Here is a 26,969-nt window from a genome sequence, read left to right as displayed (position 1 = left end):
GATATTTTATTTATGCGACTAGATGACTATTCGAATAAAGCAATAATATCAACATGAAAGAAAAGTGTAGATACAAGAGAAAGTGTCAATCTCATTAGTCGAAAATAAACTGAAAACATCATGGCTAATATAGAAAAAGACCAACATACAAAACTAAAGACTGAGCAACACAAACCCAACCAAAATCTAGGGGTTATCTTGAGTGCTCTGGATGGGAAAGCAGATCCTGCCCCACATATGACACCTGTTGTGTAAGTCTCTTGCTAATAACAGCAAGCTGTTTATAAACAAATATGTTTTTAAAATGAACAAAAAATGATAACTGATGCATGTGACCTGATTTGATGCATCCAAGGCAGCAGTGACCTGATTTAATGCATCCAAGCTTTAGACAGCAGATAAAAATGTTACAAATAAAATATTTTAATGACATGAATATATTGGTATAATTTAAGATCAGTTTTCAGATATTTCTGCTATTAAGTAGTCTTGCAGTCCTAATACAACAAAAGCATATTGATTATAAGATACTTAGAATAAAATAAGTTACAAAATAAGATAACAAAAGCAATTTACAATTAATATGATTTTTACTAAAACTGTAAATTCTGTGAAAAGTAAACATAGACATATACATCACAGAAAGCATGATACAGACAAAACACTTATACAGAAATTCAACATGGTCATTCTTATATTTCTTGTATTATACCTATAAATTCTGTGAAAAATTTGCATATACATAAATATCACATAAAGCAGGATATAGACAAAACACTTATACAGAAACTCAAGTTGGTCAATCTGACATTAGTTCCTTCAATCCTGTAAATGGCACTTGAATCAATTAAAATGTTCAGAACAGTAGCATTCCCACAATGCACCATTATTTCTTACAATATTCCAGAGTAAAACAAAATATTTGAGAATAGTTGGTGAATGAGTCCATGAGACACAGATAATGCCACTGGCATATAATGTCATTAGGGGTTATAACTGCCCCAGGGGCATAAAAGGTATCTTAAATTAATTTAAACACAAAAAAAAATAACAAAAGTGTTTGAATTGAAAAAAATCACATACACAATAATTTGACACTGGTATTTATAGACCACTTTGCAGCTGAACATATCAGTACATCTGTACTTTTGAAAATTGTTCATCATGCATGTTAAATATTCCTTACAACCCTCTAATCTATAAATAGATATAATATATACATGAAACTTTATCATAATTTGTATTTGTACTTGTCTTTCATCTGTCTAAGTACAACCCTCTAATCTATACAGAGATATAATATATACATGAAACTTTATCATAATTTGTATTTGTACTTGTCTTTCATCTGTCTAAGTTCAAACAAAGCTTGCGCTCTGGATTCATCATCTGGTACTTTATATTCTCCTTCAAACAGGGCACCAGCAGCAACCATTATTGTCCTCTCTTTTGTTCGCAGGAATGGATTATATGTTAATTCTTCTCCCATTGTTGACGGACACTGAAATATTTGAACTTATAGTTTAAAGTTACCTTTATTTTGTTGGCCTTTACTAGTCAGTTGATATATGTTTGAAAATTGCAGACTTATTCAGATGTAAATTATTTTTATAAAATTGCGATAATTATAGATTATAGTTGGTCATCTCAATGAGATTGATTTTCTCACTTCAGTCTGTACAGCAAAAATGAGAAAAGCAATCAAGTTGAGATGACCAATGATAATCTGTTTATCGCTTTTTTACTTTCTTTTTCTCTTTGTAGGCGAAACACGCCTCTGGCGTAAATATAAAATTTTAATCCTGGTATCTATGATGAGTTTATTTGCAACCACTGGGTCGATGCCCCTGAAGGTGGAGATTTATTTCCCTGAGGGTATCACCAGCCCAGTAGTCAGTACTTCCGTGTTGACTAGACTTATCATTGATATGTTCATAATTATAAATTGACTGTAATCTAACTTTGACTTTTTGAAAAACTCGGGCTAAGATTACCTTAGCTGTATTTGGCAATACTTTTAGGAATTTTTGGTCCTCAATGGTTTTCAACTTTGTACTCTATTTGGCCGTTTAAATATTTTTTAATTCGAGCATCACTGATGAGTCTTTTGTAGACGAAACGTGCGTCTGGCGTAAATATAAAATTTTAATCCTGGTATCTACGATTCATTTATTTATGATGAGAAACACATATGAAAAATTTGAAATGGCACAATGAATTATAAAACTCAAATGACATGGGGAAGAGATAATAAATACAAGGCTCCGTGTTGAAGGCCGTACTTTAACCTATAATGGTTTAATTTTTAAATTGTTATTTGGATGGAGAGTTGTCTCATTGGCACTCACACCACATCTTCCTATATCTACTAAGTATATGAAAATTGTCCTTACAGTACACATTTTCTTTTGTCTTTGTTCTTTCACCCATATTAACTTTTCCTAAAAAAAATTACAAATAAATGGTTTTATTATATGTGTTTTATTCTAAAGATTTTGCTGAAACACTAATTTTAGAAATTAATAACATGACATCTTAATGGTATTAAATTGTGTGAATTAAAATTTCTGAAATTTTTTTTACATTTTTTACCAGATTCACATTAATCGACCATTCCTGTTTAATATAAAAAAAAGTATTAATATATCAGTGTATCGTGTTAGTGAATCCTGTAACAATACGGTAGTTGTAACAGCTATCTATTAATAAATTAATTATTGTTAAAAAGAAAAGTGTCCCTTAAGTAAAAAGTCTGCTCTTTAATGTACTGATTTGTTCATGTAACAGTTATGACCATTCAGAAACTGGTAACATACATGCATGTACTACATGTACTACCCAGTGTTGTTTGTCTGGTTTTCTCAGAATCTCTCTGAGAAATGACTTCCTTAGTTAGGCATTATATATCTCATATTTATAGATTACGGTTGATCAACTCAACGAGATTGGTTTTCTCGCTTGAGTTCATACAGCAAAGCAATAAAGTTGATGACCCATAATAATCTATTTATCAACATTTTGCTTATGACAATGTTGCTGTTAATATTGGCAACGACATGTGCTTCCTTAGTTTCTAGCAATTATTTTTCATATCACTCTACTGTGCTGAGAAAGGAAATTATCAGTTAGTAAGATCAAACGAAAATTTTAGTAAAATATTGAAAAATATAATTTAAGAAATAATTGATGCAACCTATACTTTATTGTAGTTTTAACATGGGTAGGCATTATATTCATGATTATTTTTGCCCGAGCGATAGTGAATGCCTACCCATGTTAAAACTACAATAAAGTATAGCTTGCATCAATTATTTCGATTCTGAATAGGACAATTAAGGTAATTTCTATGTCCGATAAGTATAAGTGTAAAAGTGTTTGTGTAGGCTCTTCCATTAATCTCTCTTTTTTGTTTGTAAAGAAGCAAACTGCTTGCACTGTAATTTTTCAGAGGGAGGATTTTGAACAGCCAGCATTAACGTTTGTCGTATCTAGATCAAATATGTTAGTTTCAAAATGCAGCACATTACAGTCATAATAAATGAATTATTAACATCATGTGCACCATTTAAGAGTATGAAAGTGTTTTAAAGTTAAGGAAATATATTAAGTGCATGATAATTTGATAAAATTCATTATTCTGAAGAAGTCAATATACCCATGTGCAAACAAATTTTATTGGATTTAGAGCATGGGTTTGTTCACAAAGCGAAAGAAGCATGTCATATTAGAATATCAAACAACAATCAAAAAAATTAAAGATTTATATATGTTTAGTTTGGCATAGCATTTACCTTTGCTTTTTCATTGCTGGGTTCAACATGGCAGGCAAATTCAAGGTTATCTGATGCATATTCATGACCTGTAACAAAATATGGTTTACTTTTACAAATTGTGACTTGGATGGAGAGTTGTCTCATTGGCACTCATACCACATCTTCTTATATCTATTTACCATATGTTAATTACACTCAATGTATTCAACAATTCCAAAAAAGATTCAACTTCTGCTAAAATTCAATACCTAAAATTCAGGAAGTTTTTATCGATGATAATAATGTATAAGGTGAACATTGCAATAATAAGACCTCACAATCTGACATCAAATACATATCTGTGTGAAGATTTTCCTGAAATGCATTAATTTTTCAAACAATGCAATGAATTCCGACTTAATAGTATTATGACTTTCATAATTCATGGCGATATATATAAAAAAAATAAAAAATGCTTAAAATTTTGATTCTCATGTTCAATAAAAATTTATATCTGACAGACAGAATTTCTATGTTAGTCTAACAGCTTTTAAAATGAATCTTGTCTCAATTTTGAATTATTATAACTTTTGTCAACAGCTAGAATAACCAATCTGATGTGACAAGGTAACTGTTATCATGTTATTATTTGTATTTTGTACACCATGCCTTACCTGGCCAGACCAATGTGTCTGAGGGCAGATCTGAAATCTCATCAAGGGACTTTAACATTGAAAATGCAGGTTTCTCAAACATCCTCCCTGTAAAAAAGAAAATATATGAAACACAATAAGAATGTTAATGATTGATTTAGTTAAAACTTATTGCCTACCATGATGTATTACTGAATAAATCATGAATCAACAATATGTCGTATAGCAGTGTACTTTTTTTACAATGGAAAAATGTGCATTTATATAACATGCATAATGATGAAAATGATTATTATAATGACATGAAACACTTTTAAAAGCATGATTTCCTCTTTGATTGAGGTTGTTTGATATCTTGATGTCTGGTTTTGAGTTTTTAAAAACAAATCAGCTTTCTAGACGATAAAAAAATAGAAATCATGTTTTCTGGTCCCTTTTCATGCCTATAGGATTTTTATTTTGTTGACCACCCACCTACACCCACAAAACCAACTTATATTTGGGGAAAATTTGTTTTGCTTTTCATCTTTCCAGCCCACTTGCCAAATTAAAGTTTGCAATTTTTCACATTTTCTAGCTATAGGTATGCCTGAAAAAGAAAAAGATCAAATTTTTACATATTCCCTTATCTAACCTTTGTACTCTAACTCATGAAAGTTGGGAAAATAAATGGCTGGCGAAAAATTTGTTTACATAATAGGTAAATCACAAACAATAATGAATCTTGGGTAAAACCTTATGATGAAATCATAATCAAACTTACCACAACCACCTAGAAACAAATGATCCCCTGAAAAGACAGAATCTGGGGCTCCGTAAGGGGAACCATCTAAAACAAAGTACATGTGACCTGTTGTATGACCTGGTGACAAGTGACAAGTAAACTTCATAGTTTCAAACATTAGTTCTTCACCATGTGTTACACCACTGAAAAGAAAAAAAACAATATTATCAATTCATTCATTTTTGTGGGTACCAATTTTTGTGGATTAAGGAAATATTGTACATTCGTCACAAGTTTCCTGAACATTTGATTTCAAGGTTTTGCCACAGTCTACACACAAGCCTTTAGTAAATTTGTACTTTGTCGAACTTAGAAATTTGTGGTAAACCTATTGGCACAAAATCATCAAAAATGAATATAACACTATTAATAATGAATTGACAATGTGAAACACACTGCACAAAGGATATCCCAAATTCCTGCAATTCAAGTATATTACTGTCAATTCCGAAATGAATGAAATATTTTTTTATTATCATGATTTTTGCAAATACTGAAAACTTTCCCTCCCTTTTATCAACCATTTAGAAAATTAAATACAGTTCAACAAAAAAGTCCTAATATAAATTGGAATATAAAATTATAATAATTAAACTGAAATTTAATGCTTATCATGCTTATATTGCAGATTCAGATTCAGATTCAATATTTTATTTAAGTCTCACCACATACAAATATAAAATGGATTCTTATCCATAGATTTAAAACATTAAAACATTTGCATTGCATGTATCAACCTTAAAAAGATTTATGAGAGACTTTTAAGATATATTATATACATATAAACTATTTTTTACACATTTTTAATTAAAATACACAATATACATTTTTACTAAATGATAGTAAAACATTTGTTTCTTTAAGAACTAGTGAAAGAAAATACTACTTCTTCATAATAAAATATTGTTGCAGGTTTTGGCAACTATAGCAGCACCATTGTCGTTACTAAATAAAAATTTAAATGTTTCATTATATGATAAAAGGTTAAAATGTTCATTAAAATGTACAGCTTCATTTATTCATTGCACCACTGCCACAGACTATGTGGATTACTTCATGTATCTACTATACTGATTTTGTTTCTGTACCTTTTAATGACTTACTTTGTAACATTATTTATATTATCTGTAGCACTGCCATATATCTTAATTTTTCTGTATTTCTTTTTCATTTCTGAGTTTCCTCCACTGTGATCCCTATCAGAGAGAAAAGAGATATAAACCAATATTGCATAAGGAGTAAATAAAGAAATACCATAGATTAATTCATAAACACTATATTGTTGTACCAGCTCAGTAGGAGTAAAAAGAAAAATACCACAAACTCAGCATAAATAAATAAATAATTGTTTAAGGTAGATCATAAGTAAATATTTTTTGAGATAGAATTTGCTTATACTTAACCAAAGTGAAGATTTTACTATGCTCTTTTCAAAAATATAAAAAGTATGGGTCACTGTGCTATTTTCAAGCTATGAGTCGCTGAAAATTGCCTAAATTTGGTTAGATTGTTCATGGAAAAAACACATTTGTGTGCACAAAAAAAAATCTATGAAGTAAAATTTTTGAAATAAATTGTGAAAAGATAGCTTTTGTAATAATGTTTTAAGAAAATAATAATAAAAAAAGATGGTGTCACCTAATTTGTTTTTTTGCTACAAGTAAAAAGAAAAACAATCCCTATCAGTTCAGTATTTTTTTTTTAAACATTTTGAATTATACAATAAATGACCATTTTTTCTTTATAATATTTAACAGTCTAACCAATAAATTGCAAATCTGTCTCCAAAAAGAAATGCAAATGTACAACAACAATCTTTGTGCACATTCAATTGTTAACTGAGACATTTCAATGTATCATTGTATACAGACTTACCAATGTTTATGTGTTACCAAAACAGCATCTGGTATTATGTTATTCTTCTCAAGGTATTCCTAAATGAAAAATACCATTAATATTAAGTTAAGACAATACAAAGCTATTTTCTAATAATAAAGAAAGTTTCTACTTTTTCCTTTAATTTAAGTTCACATTTTCAAAATAAGTTAATATTTTACAAACGAAATAGATGAATATCATCATATATATATAGTACATGTATATATTTTTAAGTCTACAGATTCTGAGGTAACTATGTAGGCCGTACTGTTACACGCAAAGGTTTCCTCTGTGAGGTGTTTTGCATGTTATTTTTCTTTCAGTCATGTTTCTTTTGGTTATGGTATTTTTTTTTTCTTCAACTAATAACTCTTGTTGAAAAGTAAATCATATTATGAGGTAGAAAAATAGAAACAAGAGAAAATTGTAGGTTAAACCTGGTTTTATAGCTAGCTAAACCTCTCGCTTGTAATTTTGACAGTTGTTCATAGTTTCAATATATTGGTAAAGTGCATCCTCAAGCCCTTTTTGCAACAGGGATAACCAGTGGCGTAGCTAGGTCATTTTTATGTGTACGCCCGAACCTCGGTAAGGGGCCTGAATGCCCAAGCGGTTCCAGGCAAAAAAAAATGATGGAAGTTGACATGCAGGGACAAGCCTCCTGAAATTTTAGAGTAATAGAGAATGTCATAAAATTCCTGTCATTGAAAACTCATCAATAACAACATTTTTTAGATTCAATATAATTTATTTTATATGTTTAAGGAAGCTGGCTTGTCATGTTTTGGATTTGATTTTCGGAATCCTCTGGTTTTATTCATTTGAATGACTTGAAAAAATTTGCCCGGTGACCCCCATTTTTCTTTAACATGTATAATGATAAGTCATCTGTAAAAGTCTTATTAACTTTTAATTACTTTTTAACAGTTTTTGAGAACTTAACTAGTCAATGATAAAGCTATGAAAAGTCAAGAGAGAATATTTCCGCGCCAAAATTTCAATGGCTCAAATCTGGAAAACAAGCACGGTGACCTATATATTTGTTTTGGTCTTTGGATTCCTTTATTAATTCCTTATCAGTATAAACTAGTGTTTTTAAAAGTTAATTACTTTGAAACTGAGAAGCGAACTCCCTTAATCTAGTTTTGTGTTTAAAACCTATATAGAATGAATCTAATGACGGTCATTGGTTTAATTTGGAGTAAACGTCCAAACCAGTTACCTTAAACTATGATTAAATAGAGCCGTGGATAACCTTCAATCATTACCGAAGCAGTATGCGTGGTCTTTCATTTAGGATTATTTTACTTTATGAAAACAAGATGGATCAATCGCAGAAAAGTGTTCTCGACTTCTTTCGTCATGAAACTGAACCTAGCAGAGCCATTGCTTCTGCATCTGTCGATCTGATGTAGCAACGTAACTAGATCTTACAAGTATTTGAAAGCTTGCAATATGTTACTAAACAGTGACCAGATCGTCTGACTTAAATCGCGCAAAAACGAACTAGAGGCTCTAAAGAGCCTGTGTCGCTCACCTTGGTCTATGTGCATATTAAAGGACACAAATGGATTCATGACAAAATTGTATTTTGGTGATGGTGATGTGTTGGAAGTTCTTACTTTTCTGAACGTTCTTGCTTCTTACAATTATATCTATAATGAACCTTGCCCATTAGTAACAGAGAAAAATATTTGGTAAAAATTTACATAAATTTACCGAATTAATGAAAATTGTTAAAAATTGACTATAAAGGGCAATAACTCCTTAAGGGGTCAATTGACCATTTAGGTCATGTTGACTTATTTGTAGATCTTACTTTGCTGAACATTATTGCTGTTTACAGTTTATCTCTATCTATAATAGTATTCAAGATAATAACCAAAAACGGCAAAATTTCTTTAAAAATTACCAATTGGAGGGCAGCAAGCCAAGAACCGATTGTCCAATTCATCTGAAAATTTCAGGGCAGATAGATATTGACCTGATAAACATTTTTATCCCTTGTCAAATTTCCTCAAAATGCTTTGGTTTTTGAGTTATAAGCCAAAAACTGCATTTTACCCCTATCTTCTATTTTTAGCCATGGCAGCCATCTTGGTTGGTTGACCGGGTCACGCCACACAATTTTTAAACTAGATATCCCAAAGATGATTGTGGCCAAGTTTGGATTAATTTGGCTCAGTAGTTTCAGAGGAGAAGATTTTTGTAAAAGATTACTTAGATTTATGAAAAATGGTTTAAAATTGACTATAAAGGGCAATAACTCCTAAAGGGGTCAACTGACCATTTCGGTTATGTTGACTTATTTGTAAATCTAACTTTGCTGAACATTATTACTGGTTACAGTTTATCTCTATCTATAATAATATTCAAGATAATAACCAAAAACAGCAAAATTTCCTCAAAATTACCAATTCAGGGGCAGCAACCCAACAACAGGTTAACCGATTCATCTGAAAATTTCAGGGCAGATAGATCTTGACCTGATAAACATTTTTACCCCATGTCAGATTTCCTCTAAATGCTTTGGTTTTTGAGTTATAAGCCAAAAACTGCATTTTACCCCTATGTTCTATTTTTAGCCGTGGTGGCCATCTTGGTTGGATGACCGGGTCACGCCACACATTTTTTAAACTAGATACCCCAATGATGATTGTGGCCAAGTTTGATTTGATTTGGCCCAGTAGTTTCAGAGGAGAAGATTTTTGTAAAAGTTAACGACGACGGACGACGAACGACGGACGACGAACGACGGACGCAAAGTGATGGGAAAAGCTCACTTGGCCCTTCGGGCCAGGTGAGCTAAAAAAGGAACGAAAAAAAATGGCTTCTGAAATTAACCATGAAAAAAAAAACACTTCAAGGAAATTAAGTTTAAGTGAATTCGACGTAGGTTTAACAAATTAATTGATATGTAATTAATTTTAATGTTAGACTGTAAATGCCAAAAAAAAGATAAAATACGCCAGGAAAACTCATCATATATAATTTCGTCATTATGCTCTGGATACTCGTTTGAGCAAAAACAGTTTTTGTCCAGCTACTGTAAAACTTCACAAATGTTTGACAAAATTATTTATATCTTAAAACTAAAACAACGTAATGAACCTGCATGCACATAGTTATAATATTGGCACTGCCGATGAAATTTACGATGAAAATAGCTCGCTTTCGCGACATAAATGTCAATGGCTCAATAAAAAATGAAAACCACAGATCGAATCTTAGCTCATAATGAATTGCTTTAAGAAAAATAAAGGAGAGAGAGTATATAATTAACGGTAGATTTAGAACTTGACAGAAACAATATGAAACTAATTTTCGTCACTTTTATTCGCAATTACAAGCCATTGAAGAAAGAATTAGAAGGTTGATCTACTGTTAACTAATTCTGTTATTTTAATTTATATGAAAATATTTTGTCTTCTACCAAATTCAAGTGTACGCCCGGGCGTTTTGACGTAAACGTAGCTACGCGCATGATAACTTATTGTAACAAGATGTTTGGCAACTGATGACATTCTCTCTTAAGGTGGTACCCTACACCTTGACTAAAATTAATTTGGCCCGCTTAATTTTCCTAAAATTTTGACAAAATATTTACTTTGACCATTTGACAAAAATATAAAGAAAAATTTCATTGGATATATATATATAGGGCCATGGAAAATTAATTGTTGGTTTCCCTTTTTTTTTATAATTTTATTTTTTGCAATAAAATTTAATGACTGCGGTTAAGAGGAAACCATCAATTCTTTTTCCATGGCCTAGAAATTTGGAAAGCACTAATTTTAATCATTTCCTTAACAATACAATGTGATTGAAAAGTTAAGCTGATTTTACAGAGTTATCTCCCTGTAGTGTTAGGTACCACGGTACTACCACCTTAAACAGTTCAAACATTAAAGAGAGGGTGAAATAAATCTAATGAACAGCTCCACCTGGTGGTTACTTACAATTACAGGTTCTGGATCTCCAGGGTCTATAACTACTGTTGTTTTGCCATCTGTTATTACATATGCCAGGTTGTCTAAGGACATAGGGACAGGTGTTATCTTCAAATCTGCAAAACAAAGTGAATAATTAGGAAATAACTCTTACAGTATACATGTATATCAGCATAATGCAAATGTGCCACTATCACAACTGAAGTTTACAAGTCAAATGGCAAAATGGCATAACCATAAACTTTTTATATAATATATATTAGGCAAAAAAAAGTATGTGTGTTTACTGTACCCCTACCCTAAAGTTATTTTGGCCATTTTTGATTAAGCACTGTTAAAGTCACAATGTTGCTCCCATAGAAATGATAGACTTAATGTAAAAAATAAATAAAAATCCCTACCTACATGACCTACCTACTCTTTTTTTTTAAGCATGTGACAGTAAACAAACATACTTTTTTGTTTGGCCTTACATGTGGTCATAAAATCATTACCTTTACAGCTTAATCATTGTCTCACAATCAGAAAAAGCAGACAACAAAATAGCTGCACAATTAATTATTTACTTAATTGTCTGCCTAGCTTATTTTACATTTTTGTTTGCAATAAATATATATCTAATAACATACAAAGCTTTCCTCTTCTAGTTTTTATTATTTAATATGATATATATGTATTTTTTTGCTTGTATAATTAAACAACTTTCTTCCTTCCCATGCCAGACAATGGTGGGTATTGTTGTTTAACTTAAAGTACAATTATATGTTTTTATTTGTATTACTGAATGATTTTCTCCTTCTCCCTATTTTTGGTTAACTTTACACACCATTTTATGTGTTTGTTTGTAATTACTGAATAATTTTCTCCTTCTCCCTATTTTAAGTTAACTTTACGCATCATTATGTGGTTTTTTTGTATGACTGAAAAACTTTCTCCTCCTGACTATTTTTGGTTAACTTTATACACCATTGTATGTTTTTGTTTATATTACTGAACAACTTTCATTTCTCCCTATTTTTGGTTAACTTTTCCTTCTCCCTACTTTTGGTTGTAGCTTTTTTATGTGTTACATATATTTGTTTTTTGTTCATTTTTTGTACATAAATAAGGCCGTTAGCTTTCTTGTTTGAATTGTTTTACATTGTCATTTCAGTGCCTTTTAAAGCTGACTGTGCATATGGGTTTTGCTCATTGTTGAAGGCTGTATTGAACCTGTAGACTGTAGTTGTTAATTTCTGTGTCATTTGGTCTCTTGTGGAGAGTTGTCTCCTTGGCAATCATACCACATCTTCTTTTTATATTTACGTACCATTATATGTTTTTGTTTGTATGACAGAATGACTTTCTCCTTCTCCATATTTTTCCCTGGCTTTGTTAACATCTCTCCTGTGATAAATATAACCAAGACAAGTCCTAGTGTAGAACCAATACCTGTCAATCAAATATTAAAAATGTAAGTAGGAAATATGAATAACAATAAACTCAAATCAAATGTCTGAAAACACAAGTTTATATATGTGTTTGTCTTTAGTTATATATACATGTTATAAATACATGTATCTTAATATTTTTGGAAAGCAGTTACAGTGTATCAACAAATAACCTACATGTATTTCAAACTCTTAGAAAGTTACTCATTCTCAAAGACGATTAAAAAAATTAACGATTCTTTCCCAAAAACATCAATCATTGACAGTGTCAGTATACACCTTATCGCTATAATGGGCTCACCCAGCCTCTTGAACTTTTGTCATCATATAACATTCACTTTTCCATAGTGGCGTCAGATATTTTGTTTTATGATGTCATAATTTTACCGGAACCTGTGTGATATATCCAGTAATACACCTTATCACTATTTGTCCTCCATTACTGGATATCACACAGGTTCCCGTAAAATGTTTACGTCATAAAACAAAATATCTGACACAACAATAGAAGTGATTGTTGTATGCCTCAAAAGTTCAAGTGGACGGGTCAGCCGGGATAAACGTATTTACACTTTTGGTATTTAGCTGAATTTTGTCTCCAAATGACCTTTGATTGCCTCCGAATAACCTCTTGACGTCAAGCAACAATCTCTTTTTCATTGTGACGTCATATTTTTTGAATTGTTATGTCAAAGTTTACAGGAACCTGTGTGATTCTATGTAATGGCAGACTAATTTGCCTACAAGTGTAAATACGTCTGTTAGCGATAAGGTGTATATATAACAAATAGCAATAAGGTGTATTGAGTAATGGACAAAATGGTTATTTTGGAAAATCACGGTAAAATTTTTACCAAATTGATGCTGAAAATGAAGATTTAGGGCATCTGTTAATACCCTCATTATTAATCAAGGATTTGTATATATTTTGCAATCATGAAATCAAGGATACTATACAAATCCTTGATGAAATAAACAGATCATGAGATAAATGGACTGCAGGAATGTCATTATCAACTCAATGTTGTCTCTTTGACACACTCCCCATTTCAATTCTCAGTTTTATCTGACAGAAACAAGAGTTTCTTTTCAGATTTGAAATGACAATACATATCTAAGGTATATTCCGTTTACCCTATTTGAAATAAACAACCACCTTCTTGTGTTGTCATTTTTGTGAGAATTTCGTCTTGAAAATGTAGCATCCGAATCTGTGACGGTATGTCATGAAAATTCCGCTTTTATTTCTAGAATTATTTCCCTTGAATTCATCTAGGAGTGGTGCGCTGCAAACCACGTGGTTTTCTCTTACTCGCCATTGATTTCAGGGTACGGACGTTAGAAATTACAGCTCTGATTAAATAATTATTTATCAAATACACTTTGTCAAAAAGTTGTTAAGAAGTTCCCATTTTCTATTATCTAACAGTCTGCCTTCTTCACTTTGTTAACAATAACAAAATTTCATTGAAAATAGGGGTATTTTATTTAGCCATAGAAACCACGTGTTTGTTACACTTAAAAAAAAAAAGGGGGGGGGGGGGGCGTGAGGTGATATTTATAAGTTTGACTGCCCCTTTGATGTCTTTCGTCCCTCTTTTATAAGTGGTATTACGATTAAAGAAACCACTCGAAAAACTCACAAGTAGCAGTTCATCCTATCTAAAGAGACTGCCTCAACTTATAATTTATTAATGTCATTAATGATTTAGAATTGATAAAAAGCTGCCATTTGATTATTTTAAAGGGGGGGATTAAAAAATTGTCAAGCATTTCTTAATCTATCATGTATTTTTTTTTTTTAATTTAAAAATTGTCATCCCGACTTTTTTCGCAGCTTCTCATTTTTTTATTTTTTTTTAAATTTCTACCTATCCTCCAACCCCTTAAAATAAGAAAGTAGATATATAGCTCCCATCGGCATTGCAGTGGCAGATCCAGAAATTTTCAAAAGTGGGGACCAATTCACTGCCTAAGATGGGCCCACTCCTGTCATGTTTAAGTGGGGGGTTCCTAGTCCAAATAACTTACGATTCCGGATCCTGCTTACACTATATATGTAAGCAATTCTCATTGTTTTATCATTTTCCGTTTTCACGACACAATAATTTGACTTTCATGTGTCACACTTACAAAAAATGGCGGCAATCCAATGTCACGCTTAGACCCCAATGAGACCCACTTAACTTAAGTGATTCCCTATTGAATAATATAATGGGGCTCTAAACTGTTAGTTCAGCAATATTGGATCGGGGGCAGATTTTTAGAAAGATGTGGAAATAGTATGGAAGTATTGGAAATCCTATGTGTGTTTCACAACTGCTCTGTTTTAAAAAAATATTCCTGTATTTATTACACCATTTTCACCTCCCATTATGAAAATCTGCCCCCTATCCAATATGGCCGAACTAATCCTAAAGAGCCCTATTAAGCAATTTTTTCCCAGAAAAGGGGGGAGGGGCAGGGCTCCTTTAAAAACCCAATGAATCCACCTTTGCATTGGAGTATTGGTCTTCTAGAATTATTGTGCTGTCAATTCGAATGTTGTGACAGATATATTACATGAATGCCAGAATAGTTACATCAATGTACCGAACAGACCTGAATATTAAATTATTTTTTTTTCAATTTCTGAAAAATAAATAAAAATTAGGTCCATTTTGTGGAATGTGCGTATCAACAATTTGATTCAGACTTCTGCCATCTGTTGATTTTATTACCAAAAATCTAGGAATTGCTTGAAAAACACGTTATCATTGATTACGTTTTCTTAGATATTGAAGATAAAAAACATGCCAAGTACCAACTCTATTTTATTTCAGGATGTAACTACTAAACTAGCACCACACATTTACTCGTTAAGCAATGCAATAAGCTTTGGAAAACAAATCTGGGTACTTAAAAACAATTACAAAACATATAAATGAAACTGAAGTCCTTCATAGGCCATTGTAATGTACAACTTACTTAGTAAATACATGTATGGTTGGATAGATATCCTGACAATCCTTTTAAACAATAGCTATAGTCTATGATTACTTCTCTATTTTTTAGTCTGTCTTTAAACTGTAAACGGTACAATCCCTGAACCACAAGATGGTCAAGGAAGATAGATCAACATGGAAGTCCAACTACTTTTTGAAAATAGCAGTAAGTATAAATTTGTTCAGTAATTAAACCTGGTATCCAAATTAAAATCCAGAGCAGTGAATACAAGACCGCAAAGGGCGCTGAATTAAAATCTGGATCTTGTTCACAGTTGAATCTGTGGTCACAAGGTTCAAGTGTAACCTAATTTCTCTGGTCTAGGCTTGAGAAGGAGTCCTAAACTATTTCTGTATTAGTTTTCCATGCTGTGATGAAATAACGTCCGTTCTGATAGAATAATTGTTGATGTTGAGTCATCCAGATTCCGTCCAATTATTTCCAGGTGATCAATTAATGTCCATTTTATTAAGTTCTGAGCATGATTAACATATACATACTGGACAAACATAATTCCAAGGAGATTTCTTCATTTATTTTTGAGGGTCCAATTTACAGAAAAGTAACCTTTTTATGGATATATATATGTGATTTATTTGTTTTGCCAAAGTCTGCATACAACCGAATAGAAAATTTGTTATTAGCTGTGATTAACCACAAAAATTGGTATCCAACGAATAATAAAGAATCCATGTTAAATTTTCACACAGAAGGGATAAAGACAAAAAAAAACGAAAACATGTCATCTTACAGGATTAATATCATTTCAATTCTCTGCAGATTTTTAATACTTCAAAAGAAACATACTTTACGGTTATTTTGTTTGATTTGACCTACAATGCTCATGTTTCCAATTAATTTCCAGACATGCCAGATGCTTATATGAAAAAAAGCATTGCTGACAATGTATTTATCTGATTATGTAAAGAATAAAGTTGGCTTATTAACATTTCTTCCGTTATTTTTCAGCAACTTTTGGATGAATATCCAAAATGCTTTATCGTCAATGCAGATAATGTCGGCTCCAAACAGATGCAGTTGATCCGTGCGGCTCTCAGAGGAAAGGGAGGTAGGTTACTGAATCAATTCATTTAAGGGTTCATCCATAATTGTCAACTATTATCAGTGTACAAAACACTTTCTGATCCCCAACCCTCCTTCAAAAAGTGGACATCAACCATTTTCAGATTTCAGGACAAGAATCAATCATTTTCAATAAGATCCTTTCTATTATACTAAGTTTAGTTTAATATAGAAATATGCATTGAAAATAAACTGAAACATATCTGACTTATCTTTATTTAAAAAAAAAAGTGGACAGTAAAAATGTTGATTTTTTTACCCCCTCCCCCAACTACATTTTGTACACTTGGGAGAATGGTTGACAGTTATGGAAGACCCCTAAGAGGGAAAGACAGCAAGGATAATAACACGGATCATACTAGGGCTTTATAGTCTGTCAAAGTCGTTAAAAACCCTGCAATACATCTGATCATTCTTAAATCTTCTCACTATGATGAAGACATAACATGTTGTGAGTGTTTTGTACACAGTGTTAGAACCAGCAATGGTTGAACCCACTGACACTGACATTATGCCAAGAACAATAACTCTCCCAATAGGGATGTCTGAGTGAGATAATAAGAAATTAAATACCAATCATTACAAAAATTAATTTATTAATTGAATAGTTATAATAAGAATGCAGGGTAGATTTTGAACTACAAATCTTGAAAACATATTTTGCCAGAATATTGCAAGTTAAAAGACACAAAAAAAACTTGTAATTGGGTACTTGATCTCAGGCCAAACAAAAAAGTATGTGTGTTTACTGTCACATGTTGAATATGAACAGGGTACATGTAGGTAGGTAGGGATTTTTTTTTACATTGAGTCTATGGGAGCAACATTGTGACTTTGTAACAATGCTCAATCAAAAATGGCAAAAAAAACTTTAAGGTAGATAGGGGTTCAGTAAACACACATACTGTTGTTTTTTTTTGTGCCTCACTGATATGAAACCAGAGGGATATTTCCAATAACATTCTTGGAGGCTCTGAAATGTAATATTCAATAAATAAAGTTATTCAATTGAAGGGATATTTCAGTTGCACTATATGTATGTGTTCAGTTGTTTGACCAATAAGATGTCAACATGCATCATTTAAATTTCTTTTTTCAGTTGTTCTTATGGGTAAGAATACCATGATGAGAAAAGCCATCAGAGCTCATCTTGAAAAGAACCCAGACTTGGAAAGGTAAATTCTTTTTCATTTATAGAAGTAAAAGCATACTTCTGTTGACTTTTCAATAAATGAATATTAGAGAAGGGGTTGAATCAAAATCTTGATGTACAAGAGGTTTTTTTTATATGAAAATTTATTATCAAATCCGATAGATAAAGTAAAAATTTGATCACATTGGAATACAGAACTTTTAAATGCATTATGATATAAACCTTGTTTTTGTTAAAAGAAGTAAGTCCTTGCAAGTTTGAACCCAAGAAAGTTGATAAGTTTAATAGACCGGAAGCAAAGGCTAGTGTGAGGCAAGTGTTACATATAAAAAGAGGATTAAGTCGGTATTACCATATTTTTTCCTGGTATTTAGATATACAAATTTGTATGAAATCATGTGACTTGCTATATCTATATGGCAAGGTCCATCATTTAATTGAACAAAAACAGGGTAATGTGAAGATGCAACTGTTTCGGAAAAAAAGTTGTAACGATTTTGCGTTCATTGGTTATAATGATTTTTCTTCTGTTATTCATATTATAACATTTTTGATAAAGAATTGGGGAAAAGGTAGTCCATTAGTCTAAATTATTGATATGTTGTGTCTTGCGCAAGACTGAACATGAAAGATTTTTCAGAAATCAGCCAAGATGGTCCCGGTATTAAACCAGAACTCAATAGGTTCTGACTCTAAAGTTGAAAGTTTACAGTCTTAGATTAAACTTTGCATTACCTGGACTCTAAAATAAATGTCGTACTTCTTTCAGATTACTTCCCTGTATCAAACAGAATGTAGGAATTGTTTTCTTGAAAGGTGATTTGATTGAAGTCAGAGACATCTTACTGGCCAACAAGGTTTGTAAACTTACAACAATTACTCGCATTTAAATAAAGTAAAGTTTGGAACACTTTCTTAACTTTATAATTTGAATGTGATCAGTTTGAAATTTTATGATGATAAAATAAATTTGCATGTATAAACAGTGGGAAAAAACAACAGAAGAATGAATTTACATTAAATTATTGTGCCTGTATGAGTATGATGAGGGTTTACTAAAACTGTTGGAATTCCGTCTTCAAACATCTGACTCTTTGTTAAATATCAATCTCGGAGTTCGCAAAATCTTTTTTCCCCCTGGTGGTCCTTGAAGAAAATCTACTGGTCCTCGCTATTATTATATTGAAAAATACTTAAATTGTGTCAGTCCTTTGCAAACTCTGGTAGTAAAATCCTGAGGCCTGACCTTTTCCCGAACTTTGCAATCTTGCTTCTTTTACTTGTTTGATTCTCAAATTCTGTTTCATTTTATAATGTACATGGCTTCCAACAAAGATGATATATTCTGATGATGGATTGCCTCCTTTATGTCTTTTTGGTTAAGGCATCGTGTAAACACAAATGGTTGGCCTTTGTGGTATCTTTTTACTTTTGGAAACCACTGATTATTAAAAAAAAAACGAAAACTTTTTTCCCTGGTGGTCCTTGAAGAAAATCTGCTGGTCTTCACTATTAACTCTATTGAAAAATACTAAAATTGTGTCAGTCCTATGCAAAATTTTGGTGGTAAAATCCTGAGGACCACCACTTTTTGCGAACTGTCATTCTGGATTATCTCCCCTTCTCTAACATCCTCACTATGATGAAGACATAACATGTTGCGAGTGTAATGTACACCAGTGTTAGAACCAGCAATGGTTGAACCCACTGACACTGACATTACGCTAAGAACAATAACTCTCCCAATAGGGATGTCTGAGTGAGATACTATCGTACTCTATAACTTGCTATTTGGTTACTAGTTAAGCAGCAGATTTTCTTGAATAACAATAAGGGAGTGGAATCCCCTGTTATTTTGCCAGATTCAAAATTTCTTTAAAAACAAAGATCAATATTAGATAATAAGAATACTTTCTGCCTTTCTACATTTTGGAAATTATGAAATTGTATCCTACAGCTGAGTTTTTTCTTTCTAATGGTATTATGGTCACAAAATAACCTTTAAATATATAGCCATTTTATCTGGTAGGAAGCAAATTAATCTATTGGAATGGGTGTGGAAATTCAAAAATTGCAATTGGTGACTTGGTCTGCATATGGACATTTCAAAGGGTTGTTGTCAGATTAATTGTGGGCTTTCTGACTAAAAGTGGATGTGTTATAATGTTCTAATAATGGCCAGTTGTACACTTCCACCAAATTTTGCCATGCAAAAAATAACTATAGTATTAGTGTTGGATAATCGGTTGAAATTACCAATCGATTATCTATTACAATCGGTTGACAGCAACCAACCGACTATCGGTTATAATCGGATCATAACACCTTGCCCTCTTTTTTTAAAGGAAATCATGCATTTAGTCTCATTGTACTTGTCTAATGTGTATATCCATATCATTGCAGAGTTTATATACCAGTATTCATATTTGATCTTTTGTTTCCATTTCATATTCTGGCATAATTACTACTAAATTATAATTCTAGTACATTTGATAATTATCTATTTAGCAGTTAAAACAATGAATTAATAAGAATCAAGATTCATATTAAACATATTTTATCTCATAATTACCAACAGTGACACTAACATTTCTAAATTTCAATGGTGAAACTCGCAAAAAAAATTCAATAACATAGCTGTATGAACATTTGGATGCTTCAAATTAGGAAAAGATGTATAAAGTTTTTTTTAACTTTTAGAAATTTAAAATTACCAGAAAAAAATAAAACAATGCATTTGCATTTTACAGTAAACATGGGTATTAAGCCAATGTCTGTTAATTGGTGTAGAACGCTTTTATTACTTTTGTAATCATTATTTTCTTTGAATTGTGTCATTCGTGTGTCTGAACTTATAATTGCAAGAATGCGGAATTTTTACATAGTTGAACCGTATCCGATTCGTGATTGTTATATTTCTATAAATGGCGGACAAATTTCGGAAAATTTACAAAAGTAAACGATGTTTGGCAAGCAATCTGGAAAGGAATATGACGTTTTTGATGCTACAAATGGATAACACATTAATAAAAGGCAACTTGCAACACGTTTTGATGAAGCAACGGAATTATTTTGTCTAAAATCAGAATTATTTGTACGCTCTCAAGTAACAAGTACCGGAATTGAAAGAAAGTATTTCATACAAAGTTGTTAATCTTAAATACCATTCCATCAATCTGCAAATGCTTTTTGTCACGTTTATAAAGAAGGAAATTAGTTATTTCTTTAATTATAGGATGTATGACATTGTTACTGTCATCGACTGATATTTTTTGTTAATATTGTTTGACTGCGCATATGAAATGCAAACAATAAACGGACCGGAAGTTGACAAGCTCAAAGTCCGGAAACTTTAACGACAATCGATTGAACAAAATCCCAATCGATTATCGACATCGCCAGTCCCAACCAACTGATTTCCGACTTATTCCGATCATCGGAACAACACTATATAGTATCATGATATACCATATTTTCACAATGCCATTAATGATGAACAGTGATTGTCTGACTTATGATGTTTTCATTACTGAATCCTCTAAGAAGTTCTGAAAGGCAAGTTGTAAACTTTCCAAAAACATATTACTTGTCACCTAAAAAAATAGTCTACCTTGTTTTGCCCCACCTACGATAGTAGAGGAGCATTATGTTTTCTGGTCTCTGTGTCCTTTCATCTGTTCATTTGTCTGTCCGTTTGTCCCACTTCAGGTTGAAGTTTTTGGTCAAGGTAGTTTTTGATGAAGCTGAAGTCCAATCAACTTACTTAGTACACATGTTCCTTATTGTATGATCTTTCTACTTTTAAGGCAAAATTAGATTTTTTATCCAATATCACAGTCCATTTAACATGGAAACCAATAATGAGAGTGGGGCATGCATGTACTTCGGACATATTCTTGTTTTTTTTTTTTGAAGAAATGAAGAATGGGGTAAAACCACAGGGACAAAACTTGTTAGTGGAAATATTTCTTGCCACATGCCTTTAATGATGAACAGTAGTATCTGACTGATGATGTATTAATAACTTTATCCTCTAAGAAGTTCTGAAAGGCAAATGGAAGATTTTCAAATGATAAATAGCAGCCTCTTTTAAAGGTTATATTCTCCCCAGTAGCTAATACTTTGAGTACTGTCATGTTATAAATAACATAGGTGTCCGACTAAATTTCCAGTTCATTAAAATAGAAAAAATCGTTACTGAGGTTGCAATATGCTCTGTCAAAGATAACATGAGAACATTTTAGCTGTTATGTTTAAGCCTGTTTGTTAACAAGTGTTCACTACTGTACATTTTTTATGTCAAAACTTTTTTATGTATAAAGATTACCTGGGTTGCATTCATTATCCTAGCGGCTTCATAGATATTATTTAACGTGTAGCTAGCCTAGTTTTTACATAAATAGATATTGATAGCAGGTACGATATTGAACATGACCAAGATGAAGGTTATATTTAAAACAAAAGTTTTACATACACAGAAAAATGATTTTTTGGAGGGATTTTTATTTGATCTTTGTTGCCATATGCCATTAATGATGAACATTTTCGGTCTGAGTTATGATGTTTATCCTCTAAGAAGTTCTGAAAGGCAAATGACAGCATTTTAAGTGACGTGACTACAATTGGGGAAAAAACACTGCATAAAAGTGGCATGCTAGACCAGGCCATAATCTTGCTGTTGAATTGGAGATTTAAGTCACATTTGCAATTTATTTTAAAATCACTAAAAGTTGCCAGCCAACTGAATTCATATTTATACATTGTTGTCCCATTTTCAATCGAAACATTCAACAGTATTTTTGTCATCACGTTTTCAGAGTTAAGATATGTAGATTAACGAGGATGGACTATTTAATTTTAGGTAAAAGCCCCAGCCAAGGCAGGAGCTGTTGCTCCCTGTGAGGTCAAGATCCCAGCACAGGCTACACAGTTGGGACCAGAAAAAACTTCTTTCTTCCAAGCTTTACAGATCCCAACCAAGATTACCAGAGGAACCATTGAAATTCTGGTAAGTTACATTATCTTCCATGGGAGGCATTTATACTCTAAATATTAAATCCTGACTAATGTTGTCAGAAGTTTTATTTGAAGATTAATGGGAATAGCCATGACTAGATTCTAAAAATGTGGGCACAGTCAACACTTATAACACATTAAAATTACAAAAATAAGCATTCAATACTTATGATTACATTATTTTGCTAGGACTAGCAAGTTTTTCTATGATTTACCTGTGCACTTTATTGTTATTGTGAAAGCTTGTGTCATGAAAGTTACATTCTTTATGAAATGAAGGTTTATTTCAGAATGAAGCGAGATTGATGTTAGCCAATCATGATAATGAATTATATTATATGCGTAATATAATTATACATGTAATGTTATTATATGTGTAATGTAATTTTTTGTGTTATGTAATTATTTGTGTAATGCAATTATACATGTAATGTAATTATACATGTAATGTAATTATACATGTAATGTAATTACTTTTGAATGTTGTAGAATGAAGTGAACTTGATTAAAGAAGGAGACAAAGTAGGACTTTCCGAATCCACCTTACTCAACATGTTACACATCTCTCCTTTCTATTATGGATTGGGGATTCAAAATGGTAAGGGCTATTCCAGAAAAAAATGTAGGTTGGGTGGGGTTTGGAATGCAGTTTTTGTCAGCACCCACCACCCAGACAATTGTAATTGAGAATTATAGTGTGAAAAGTTGCTCTGATACCCATCACCCATGTATTATTATTACAATGTGCTTACGGAATAACACGTGATGTTCAGTTAGCCAATCAAAATAAAGTATTATAATGAAACATACATCTAATGTAATTATTTATAAATGGACTTTGTTTTTCTGCCAGGAAACATTACATTCACTCTGTGGTTAAAGTTTTTAAAATTTTAATAACTTTCTTTAACTATTCTGTAACTATTCTGCATTTGTACCGAACTTGGACAGAAGCTTGTTTGTGATCATAAGATAGTATCCAGAAGTAAATTTTGTAAAAAAAAATAAAAAAATCCTGTTTTTCGTATTTTACTTATAATTGGACTTCGTTTTTCTGCCAGGAAACATTACATTCACTCTGTGCTTAAAGTTTTTAAAATTTTGATAACCTTCTTTAACTATTCTGCATTTGGACAGAAGCTTGTATATGATCATAAGCTAGTATCTAGAAGGAAAATTAGTTTAAAAAAATTTGTTCCTGTTTTTCCCTATTTTTTTTACTTGTAAATGGACTTAGTTTTTCCTCCAGTTAACCTTACATACAGTCTGCAGTTAAAGTTTTTAAAACATTTATTAGATTCATAAACCTATCCTGGATTTTTACCAAACTTTGACAGAAGCTTCTTACAATGAAAACATATTAGTATCAATATTTTTTTAATGTTTTTCCTCATTTTTGTTGAGGCTGCAATTAACAGCAAAAATAGGCGAGACGCTTCTGCGAATTTTTAGATTTAATTTGTTTGTTGTTTATGGTATAATATTTTAAACATTCTTTTATAATGAGATTAAATGAGATTAAATTTGTTTGTAGTGTATGACAATGGTACAATTTTTGAACCAGCAATTTTGGACATTAAAGATGAAGATCTTAAAGAAAGATTCATGCTGGTATGTGTAATTTACTACTATATACTTTAGGATGGATCAACACTATCAGAACAATATACAATACAATTTAAAGGTTTGATGGGACATCTGATTAATATTAAAAGGACAAAATAGCGCATTGAATTTGATAGTGATCAAACAGCATCAGTTTTGTTTTAAACAAAATGTTTATTAGCTGCTGCTCACTGATCGTGGAGATAAATGTCATATGAACATTTTATCAAGTTTGTAGTCAGGATCTAGATGATATTTCGTTGAATAATAAGAACACATCCTTTGGTAGACTAGCTCCATGTTTGCCTTCTTCTTTTTTTGGCAAATACTAAGTTTATAATTATCCAAAATTATTTATTTTTTTCTAACAGAAGTCCATCTGTAAAGTTTGTTATAAAACAATGCCACAAAATCTGTTCCTGTTGGAACAAACATTCTATGCTGTAATCCATAATGAACAAATACTGTTATATTTGTTCCATTTGAAATGATATTCCAGAAAATTTAGGAACTTACCCTAAATGTAATACTCTACCATTGGAGCACCACCTAACCAGGAGGTACCACACAACAAATTTTATTTTACAGAAAGTAGGGAATATTGCTGCCATATCTCTGATCATTGGTTAAAATATAGATTTTATTTTGCAGGAAGTAGGGAATATTGCTGCTTTATCTCGTGGATAAAATATTTATTTTATTTTACAGGGAGTAAGGAATATTGCTGCTTTATCTCTGATGTTTGGTTAAAATATAGATTTTATTTTACAGGGAGTAAGGAATATTGCTGCTTTATCTCTGATGATTGGATACCCAACTGTAGCTTCAGCTCCTCATTCTATGGTAAATGGATTCAAGAGACTCTTGGCCATTGCTGTAGGAACTGACTTCACATTCAAACAAGCAGAGAAGGTAAAGTTATCCAAGTATCTTAATAGCCTAGGCCAAATGAAAATATGTGTGTGTTTCCTATAACATCTTTGAAAATATTATGATAGGCAGGTAAAGAATTCTTTTTATTTTACAATTTTTTTTTACATTGAGAGAACATCTGACTTTAAGAGTGCTTATTAAAAACGACAAAAAAAACTTTCAAGTAGGCTATTTCTAAGCTTAAAATGTCGGGTAGGTAGGGAAATAGGAAACACAAATATATTTTTATTTGGCCCCTAATGTAGATAATAATTATAACCAGTAAAAACTACAAGGAGATTAATTAATGTAACTGTGAATGTTTGCTTTGAAATTTTCTAAAGATGTTCCTGGTTTAAGCTAATGGTAAAATTTATATTCATGTCCTGAAGTACCTTTTTGAAGAACACATATTTTCAAATGCTTATGTATGAGTCATTTTTCCTTCCTTATCAGGAAAACGCTTCGTCAATTGTTACTAACAGAAATAATTTCAACAAATATACCTCACAGTGAGGTACAGTCACATATTAGTATTAAATACGATGTAATTTCATATTCGTCAAAAATCCAGTAATGGGAGAGAATTTACCCAAAAAATATGAATATTTATATTTTATTAACACTTGAAAGCTTTTGACCTAACCTTAATTGACTAAGACTAATTTTTCCTACGGATGGTCAGAAGTTTATTTGGGCTCTACCACTTCCTCTAACGATAAAAACATATCACGTCAAAATAGTTCATAGCGTTAAAAGTGATGATGAACACCAATGGATCAATCTAAAACAGAATTGTCTTAAGAAATTAACAATTTTTTCTCTATTTCAGACTAAGGAGTATCTGGCTGATCCATCTAAGTTTGCTGCTGCTGCAGCTGCTCCCACTGCTGCCGCCGCCCCAGCCGCTGGTGGTGGCAAAGGAGGTGGCAAGAAGGAAGAGAAGAAGCCTGAGCCAGAAGAGGAATCTGATGACGACATGGGATTTGGACTCTTTGACTAAATGTCTAGGAATTAACTTTCTAAGACAGTCAAAATGAAAGAAAGCGAAAGAAGTTACAACAGTGCTTTTCATGAAATAAAAAGATAAAAGCAATTTGCTTCCCTTATTAGTTGTTTTAATGATTTCAGGGATCCTTGATTGAGGTTGATTTTTTCATGGTCCAATCCCTTTTTAAGATGCTATAAGCAATAGAGCAACTATTGTGCAGTATGTTTGACTGTCAGGATTATCAGAAATGACCTTGTGTTGATGGTACAGTAGATTTCACAGTTGGTGCTCCGATATTATTTTGGAAATATCATCTGTATTTGGTGTATGGTATGTCTGTCTGGCAGGTATTGTATCACCCTGATCTTGTGGTTCCTTGGACAATATCAAGTTTTCATGGTTTTGTCAGTTAATCAGATACTACAAGCAGATTGACAATATGTTGTGTATGGCATGAATGATGACTCGTACCTTTTTAAGATGGTTATTTGGTCAATATAAAAAAGATGTGGTATGATTGCAAATGAGACAACTATCCACAAAAGACCAAAATGACAAACATTAACAAATATAGGTCACTGTACAGCCTTCAACAATGAGCAAAGCCCATACTGCAAAGTCGGATATGAAAGACCTTGATCAGACAATGTAGGACAATTCAAATGAGAAAACTAATGGCCTTATTTATGTTAAAAAAAAATGAACGAAAAACAAATATGTAATACACAAACAACTGACACTGAATTACAGGCTCCTGACTTGGGACAGGCACATACA

The 26,969-nt window shown here is 31.8% G+C and overlaps 2 protein-coding genes across 2 annotated transcripts; one reads left to right on the top strand and one right to left on the bottom strand.

The window, feature by feature from the left end:
- Positions 1–944: 944 nt before the first annotated feature.
- LOC134690873 (probable hydrolase PNKD) lies at positions 945–13,701 on the bottom strand. Its single transcript, XM_063550999.1, has 10 exons — positions 13,582–13,701; positions 12,327–12,448; positions 11,027–11,133; positions 7,065–7,123; positions 6,293–6,385; positions 5,169–5,332; positions 4,427–4,513; positions 3,792–3,859; positions 2,394–2,441; positions 945–1,501 (listed from the first exon to the last, which is right to left on the bottom strand). The coding sequence occupies exons 1-10, from the start codon at positions 13,650–13,652 to the stop codon at positions 1,319–1,321; spliced, it is 1,002 nt and encodes a 333-aa protein (XP_063407069.1). The 5' UTR covers positions 13,653–13,701; the 3' UTR covers positions 945–1,318.
- Positions 13,702–15,461: 1,760 nt separating this feature from the next.
- Positions 15,462–26,310, top strand: LOC134690872 (large ribosomal subunit protein uL10-like). Its single transcript, XM_063550998.1, has 9 exons — positions 15,462–15,597; positions 16,402–16,501; positions 17,615–17,690; positions 18,438–18,525; positions 22,530–22,676; positions 23,174–23,282; positions 24,219–24,295; positions 25,061–25,201; positions 26,034–26,310. Exons 1-9 carry the CDS (start codon positions 15,544–15,546, stop codon positions 26,202–26,204), a joined length of 963 nt encoding a protein of 320 aa, XP_063407068.1. The 5' UTR covers positions 15,462–15,543; the 3' UTR covers positions 26,205–26,310.
- Positions 26,311–26,969: the final 659 nt, after the last annotated feature.

Source organism: Mytilus trossulus, chromosome 11 (assembly GCF_036588685.1).
Source record: "Mytilus trossulus isolate FHL-02 chromosome 11, PNRI_Mtr1.1.1.hap1, whole genome shotgun sequence".
In the NCBI taxonomy this organism is placed as follows: Eukaryota; Metazoa; Mollusca; class Bivalvia; order Mytilida; family Mytilidae; genus Mytilus; species Mytilus trossulus.
This window is presented reverse-complemented; position numbering and strand designations above follow the sequence as displayed.

Excerpts from the sequence above, each read along its gene's own strand:
- LOC134690873 (XM_063550999.1), bottom strand. The coding sequence starts at position 13,652 with ATGCTACATTTTCAAGACGAAATTCTCACAAAAATGACAACACAAGAA. Across the intron at positions 3,860-4,426 it reads AGACACATTGGTCTGGCCAG|GTCATGAATATGCATCAGAT; the intron begins GTAAGGCATGGT and ends ATTTTGTTACAG. Across the intron at positions 2,442-3,791 it reads CCAGCAATGAAAAAGCAAAG|GAAAAGTTAATATGGGTGAA; the intron begins GTAAATGCTATG and ends AATTTTTTTTAG.
- LOC134690872 (XM_063550998.1), top strand. The coding sequence starts at position 15,544 with ATGGTCAAGGAAGATAGATCAACATGGAAGTCCAACTACTTTTTGAAA. Across the intron at positions 16,502-17,614 it reads GGCTCTCAGAGGAAAGGGAG|TTGTTCTTATGGGTAAGAAT; the intron begins GTAGGTTACTGA and ends TTCTTTTTTCAG. Across the intron at positions 23,283-24,218 it reads TGGATTGGGGATTCAAAATG|TGTATGACAATGGTACAATT; the intron begins GTAAGGGCTATT and ends ATTTGTTTGTAG.